The sequence below is a fragment of the Coffea eugenioides genome, chromosome 10, assembly GCF_003713205.1.
Source record: "Coffea eugenioides isolate CCC68of chromosome 10, Ceug_1.0, whole genome shotgun sequence".
Classification (NCBI taxonomy): Eukaryota; Viridiplantae; Streptophyta; class Magnoliopsida; order Gentianales; family Rubiaceae; genus Coffea; species Coffea eugenioides.
Window position 1 is genome coordinate 21,602,756 of NC_040044.1, and position 6,916 is coordinate 21,609,671.

Here is a 6,916-nt window from a genome sequence, read left to right on the forward strand (position 1 = left end):
TGTGAGAACCCGAAAAATTTCTTAATTTCTAGGCATTATTTTCTTTCTTTGCACACGTTTTCTATATTTTCATTATTTCATTGATTTTATAGATATTTTTATAAGTAAATATAGTTTTTAAATCATTTTTCTAGTATAAGTCAGTTCATTCGATATTTGAAGTGTGTATTGGGCGTGGGACCCGAAAGTGCGGTAAGTGCGGTAAAATTCGGCCAATTAGGTTATGTTTTGTATACCAGGAGTAATTACTAGGTGCTAAGAGATAATTAAAAGTTACCTAGATGGATTAGTATTAGAGAGACAAGAGGATAAGTTTAAGCTTAAAAGGTGACAAGTGTCACCATCCTATGCAATCTTGGACTTTGACCATTTAACTTTACCTTTACCATATATCAAAAATTGACCCAAAAATCATTCTTATTGCAAGCTTCTTTGGCCGGCTCTCTCTAGGAAGAAAAGAAAAGAAACCTTCAACTCTTTTGCTCTCAATCTTGCTCAATCTTCCAATCCAACTGATTAAGCTTGAGATTACTCCATAAAAACCCTTAGCTAGGTAGGTTTGAGGAAGTTGGTGGAGTTGTTTGGGAAGCAAGAGACCTAAGCTACAACCTTTTGGGAGGTATCAAAGTATGGTGTGTAAAGATTCCTTGTTTGGTTCCAATAATGGCTAATTCATGACTTATGGTGGCTAGTTATGTGATTTTATGGGTTCTTTCATGACTTTTGGTAGAGATTGTGGAATTTTATTTTTTATTCATAATTTTTCTGTTTTATATGTTTAATGTTGGTTGGCCATGGATGATGGCTTGGTATGGTGTAGAATGAACTTATGGAGTGTTAATTGTAGCTATTTGCCGAAAATTTCAGTTTTGTGCGGAAATTTCGGCTTTAGGGTTCCAATTTTCCCTGTTCTGTCCGGCTTTATTTGAGCATGTTAGAGGCCAAATCAATTACGTTAAAACATGAAAGTTGTAGAAAATGATGTTAACTAGCTGCCTGAAAATTTTCAGCTCAATCGGAGTAGGGTATCTTATGAAATGATGAAATTGCCCCTGCTGCCCTGTTTCTGTCAAAAATGATAATCAGCCTCTGTAAGTGGTTAGTTTGACCAGGAATATTACTGAATTGATTGTCTACGTCTTCTTAAGAATTATAGCCTTGTATCTTAGCTTTCAAATGGCTTTTGAATTACCTGAATCGAAGTTGTGTGTGTTGAGATATGATTGAATGAATCAGGACTGCTCAGTAAGCTTCGAACTGGAAAATCTGGGGTTGTTTTGGTAAATTTGACCTAGTTAGGGTGAGAACTGGACTAAGTAGTCTTCATCAAAGTTATAGCCCTTTGTCTTAGCTTCTAAACGGTATAACTTTCACTTCAATCCAATAAGCGTAGTTTCAGTTATGTCCGATACGCTAAGTAGCGGTGAATCTGCCTTTTTGGTTTCTTAGCTTAAAGTTCATTTCCGATCATTTTCCCAGCTAAATCTTGTACTTGAATGACTTTGAGCCTATTGCACGGCTTTTGTGATGAATTTATATTGTGTATGACTTTGGGATTGATTGAGGAAAATAATGAAGTCATAAATGGCTGGAAAATAGCTAAATATAAAGGGTGTGCTGCCCAAATTTTCACTCGAGAATTTGGTAACGATTTGAGAGCGAATACTATATGAACCATCTAGGATATTTGCGTCCTCTTTTATCGAGGTATATAAGGTCGAATCTGGCCGAAACTTGTACACTTGGAAAAATGGAATTTACGACTAATAGAAATACGTTTTCATCATTTCTTCGACTCAAATGGATAATTCAAAGTTTTACGAGTGAGCATAAGTATTCTAAATATTTTACTCATGTCCTTTGGTTTAAATGTATTCTTTTCACTTCCAAAATCATATTTATACTTTGTACTAGTAGTATTTGAATTATCTTCGATTCACCTAACTTTTGCTGGAGGAACTGTAATATTTTCTCTTGATTAACCTTAGGGTTCATCGGTGATTGAGAGTGTTACCCGGAAAGATATTCTGGACGTTATTTCGCCTTGATAGGTGAGTGTACCACTCCCCTGAATTGTTGTTTAATTGGTTCATCTATACTTGAAATGTGTGACATGGATAACTATGACCTCTGTTATTCTGAATGAGACGAGGGTGTACTTTATCACACTCGTTCTCTTGCCTGTACTGAATGAACTAGAATCTCTTACCTGTACTTGTTATGAACTTGAACTTGTTACTTGTGCCTGTTATGAGATCATTTGGAAGTGTGTCCAACGATTTTCCTGTTAACTTGAGCTCAACCTCATGGGGAGTTAATTAAGTCGAGCCAGCAAGGGTTTGGTCGAGGTAATTGACAATCCATGGGTGCCTATTCCTGGGGAATCTTTGGGTATTGAGACTCTTGATTCCGGTATACTCGAGTATTACCATTCCTGTTACTGTTCGGCGTTCGGGCCCGGTAAGGGGGATGTTTGGTGAACGGAATTTTGGCGTAAGAGGGGTCTACGGACATGAGTGTGTTATTAAACGTTGACGGAGAGTCAACGAGGCTGGATCAAGTATTGCAACGGTGATTTGGCTCCTGAGGGCCACCTGTATCCTTTAAATTGTGGTGTTCATTGATTTCTCTTACTTGATGTGTATATGTGGCCTAAACGTGTTTTCTCATGATTTCCACTATTATACTTTTGGTACCTCATTGAGCTTCGAGCTCACCCCGTTCCGTTATCCTTATTTTCCTTACAGGGAACCACTTTTGGAACTGTGATTTTGAAGCATGAGTTGAGCTAGTTTAGATATTTTGTATAGCTCCTCAATGGTTGGAAACCCTAATTGTACTTGGATTCAAATGTTCCCTTTTGATTTGTAAAAATACGAATGTGGTTTACAAAAGCGTGTACTCATGTTCATGTGGTATGTTTGGTTTGTATATGTCCATTTCAAAGATTATATGAAGTTACTTGTATTCGATTGGGTCCTGGTCGGATTGTGACGTGGCAGGCACTATTCACTTTCCGTTTCGATTTTTTCATTTTTTCGATTTCGTTATTTTTTTTGCTTTGTTTAAGCGCGCTGCTGTATTCCAGCACGTTTTGAGTTGTGTATAACCGTCTTAGTTGTCCTGGCGAGAGTTGGGCAGGCTGTCCGCTAACCTCTTTGGTACGCCTTAGGGGAAGGTGGGGCTGTCACAGGTGGTATCAGAGCCGCTTCGCATGGTCTCTGCGCGGAGTGAGCTTGGGGCCAAGTGGTGTTATGGTCCTGATTACATGAATGTGTACAAATGTTTAAGTGCCCTTTTGAGCATAAGTTTTGGATTATGAAATGTTATAGGTTTTAAACCTTTATTGTGGTACTTGGAGACAATAGATCTGTAGGTCAGGTGAGAATCTCGATTGTAGATGAATTACCCTTGGGACTGGCCAGCCCAAGTTGTGACTTATCTTATTTTGGGATTCTTGTACCCGACTACTTAATAGATGAGAGCCTAGGTTAGAAATGACTTGGGCGGACTGGAAATTTGATTCTATGAAACGTCATGTGATGTGTTAGGATTTCATTACGGATGATTAACCCTGCTTAAGATATAAATTGTGTTATTCTTGTAGATTATGGCTGGAGCCCTAGAGGGGAAAAGCTTTTAATTGGTTGCTCTTGTACCATTGGCTTAGTTAGTATCACGAAGGATGTTTCCTTTTGCTTGTATCTGATTGAATGTACTATGTGATTTGTCTGCTAAAGATGTGATGTACGTATATTGCCTATTTTTATCACTTGTACATGTATACTTTGGTTTTACTACTGTATTCGCGGTTCAACCCTAGACTGGTTAAGCCAAATGGAGAGTACTCGTGGTGGACGGGGCCGGGGGTGCGGAACCTCAAATGAAGGAGGAAATCGGGAACCAATGCCTGGACCTAATCCCGAACCTGGAATGGACCCTAACATTCAGGTAGCTGCCGCTATCCAACGTATGACTGACCTTTTGGCTCATGTAGTAGAACATCAGGGCCAAAATCCTATTCATCAGTCGGGCAATCCTGGTAATCACGTAGAGGGTGAGGATAGAGCTCTCGAACGATTTCAGAAGTTCTCGCCACCGAAATTCCTTGGAGGACCAGACCCTGATGTGGCCGAGAGGTGGCTCGAGAAGATGATTGATATTTTTTCCGTGCTACACTATACTAAGGAGCGACAGGTCACATTTGCTGTCTTCCAATTGGAGGGAGCAGCCCATTCTTGGTGGAATATCATAAGACTGAAACGGGAAAGAGAACAAACCCCAAGGACGTGGGTGAATTTCATGAGAGAATTCAATACGAAGTATTTTCCACCTTTGATCCAGGAGAAGAAAGAAGATGAGTTTATTAGACTTCGGCAGGGAACTCAAACTATCGCCGAATATGAGATCCAGTTTACCAGATTGTCTAAATTCTCTCCCGAACTAATCGTGACTGAGCAACAGAGGATACGGCGTTTTGTCCAAGGTTTAAACGTTGAGATTCAGAAGGACCTGGCTGTAGCCCAACTCAACGCCTTTAGTGATGCAGTAGAGAAAGCTCAACGAGTTGAAAGCACGAGGTTACAAGTTAGAAACTTTCAATCCAAGAAAAGGGGATTTCTTGGAAGTAGCTCAGAGCAAGGGGATAGGGGTACGCCTCCTAAGATTGGAAGGGGCAACGGCGGAGTACAACTACCAGGGATGTCACGTGGTGCCTCACAGAGAGGCTCAGTCTCCGCTTCCCGTGGTCCCTGCAGGTACTGTGGGAAATCGAATCACACGGAGGATGTCTGCTAGAAGAAAGGAAGAAAATGTCTGCGTTATGGGAGCGCAGATCATCAAATCGCAAATTGCCCAGGCCGATCTCGAGAAGGTAATAGGAGCCAACTGCCAACCACGACCAACCCTGACCAGTCAAGGGAGGAAAAGAATGGACCAAAGGTGTCGGCTCGGGTGTATTCCCTAGAGCAACATCAAGTCCCTGACCCGTATGAGGACGTGAAAAGGTAAGATTCCGGTATTCTACCGTTTGACCACTAGAATGGTGTGTAAGAATTACAATTTGGAAAGAAGAAGACTATACCAAAGACTTCAATGTGTCTGGCCAGAAAAGGGTACGGATTGGTTAGCTAAGTATGGTGCTCAAGTTGACTGTGAGAAGGAAGTAATACACTTTTTGTCACCCGGAGAAGGATTATAAGAAATTTCGAGGACGAAATTTTTTTAAGGGGGAAAGAGTGTGAGAACCCGAAAAATTTCTTAATTTCTAGGCATTATTTTCTTTCTTTGCACACGTTTTCTATATTTTCATTATTATATTGATTTTATAGATATTTTTATAAGTAAATATAGTTTTTAAATCATTTTTCTAATATAAGTTAGTTCATGTGATATTTGAAGTGTGTATTGGACGTGGGACCCGCAAGCGCGGTAAGTGCGGTAAAATTCGACCAATTAGGTTAAGTTTTGTATACCGGGAGTAATTTATTAGGTGCTAAGAGATAATTAGAGGTTACCTAGATGGATTAGTATTGGAGAGACAAGAGGATAAGTTTAAGCTTAAAAGGTGACAAGTGTCACCATCCTATGCAATCTTGGACTTTGACCATTTAACTTTACCTTTACCATATATCAAAAATTGACCCAAAAATCATTCTTATTGCAAGCTTCTTTGGCCAGCTCTCTCTAGGAAGAAAAGAAAAGAAACCTTCAACTCTTTTGCTCTCAATCTTGCTCAATCTTGCAATCCAACCGATTAAACTTGAGATTACTCCATAAAAACCCTCAGTTAGGTAGGTTTGAGGAAGTTGGTGGAGTTGTTTGGGAAGAAAGAGACCTAAGCTACAACCTTTTGGGAGGTATCAAGGTATGGTGTGTAAAGATTCCTTGTTTGGTTCCAATAATGGCTAATTCATGACTTATGGTGGCTAGTTATGTGATTTTGTGGGTTCTTTCATGACTTTTGGTAGAGATTGTGGAATTTTATTTTTTATTCATAATTTTTCTGTTTTATATGTTTAATGTTGATTGGCCATGGATGATGGCTTGGTATGGTGTACAATGAACTTATGGAGTGTTAATTGTAGCTATTTGCGGAAAATTTCAGTTTTGTGCGGAAATTTCGGCTTTAGGGTTCCAATTTTCCCTGTTCTGTCCAGCTTTATTTGAGCATGTTAGAGGCCAAATCAGGTTTAGCTTAAAACATGAAAGTTGTATCAAATGATGTTAACTAGCTACCTAAAAAATTTCAGCTCAATTGGAGTAGGGTATCTTATGAAATGACGAAATTGCCTCTGCTTCCCTGTTTCTGTCAAAAATGATAATCAGCCTCTGTAAGTGGTTAGTTTGACCAGGAATATTACTGAATTGATTGTTGATGTCTTCTCAATAATTATAGCCTTCTATCTTAGCTTTCAAATGGCTTTGGAATTACCTGAATCGGAGTTGTTTGTGTTGAGATATGATTGAATGAATCAGGACTGCTCAGTGAGCTTCGAACTAGAAAATCTGGAGTTGTTTTGGTAAATTTGACCTAGTTAGGGTGAGAACTGGACTAAGTAGTCTTCATCAAAGTTATAGCCCTTTGTCTTAGCTTCAAAACGGTATAACTTACACTTCAATCCAATGAGCGTAGTTTCAGTTATGTCCGATACGTTAAGTAGCGGTGAATCTGCCTTTTTGGTTTCTTAGCTTAAAGTTCATTTCCGGTCATTTTCCTAGCTAAATCTTGTACTTGAATGACTTTGAGCCTATTGAGCGGCTGTTGTGATGAATTTATATTGTGTATGACTTTGGGATTGATTGAGGAAAATAATGAAGTCATAAATGGCTGGAAAATAGCTAAATACAAAGGGCGTGCTGCCCAAATTTCCACTCGAGGATTTGGTAACGATTTGAGAGCGAATACTATATGAAC

The 6,916-nt window shown here is 39.3% G+C and overlaps 1 protein-coding gene across 1 annotated transcript; it reads left to right on the top strand.

The window, feature by feature from the left end:
- Window positions 1–3,837: 3,837 nt before the first annotated feature.
- LOC113750566 lies at window positions 3,838–4,797 on the top strand. The gene is made up of 3 exons (XM_027294527.1): window positions 3,838–3,951; window positions 4,345–4,566; window positions 4,609–4,797. The coding sequence occupies exons 1-3, from the start codon at window positions 3,838–3,840 to the stop codon at window positions 4,795–4,797; spliced, it is 525 nt and encodes a 174-aa protein (XP_027150328.1).
- The last annotated feature ends 2,119 nt before the right edge of the window (window positions 4,798–6,916 follow it).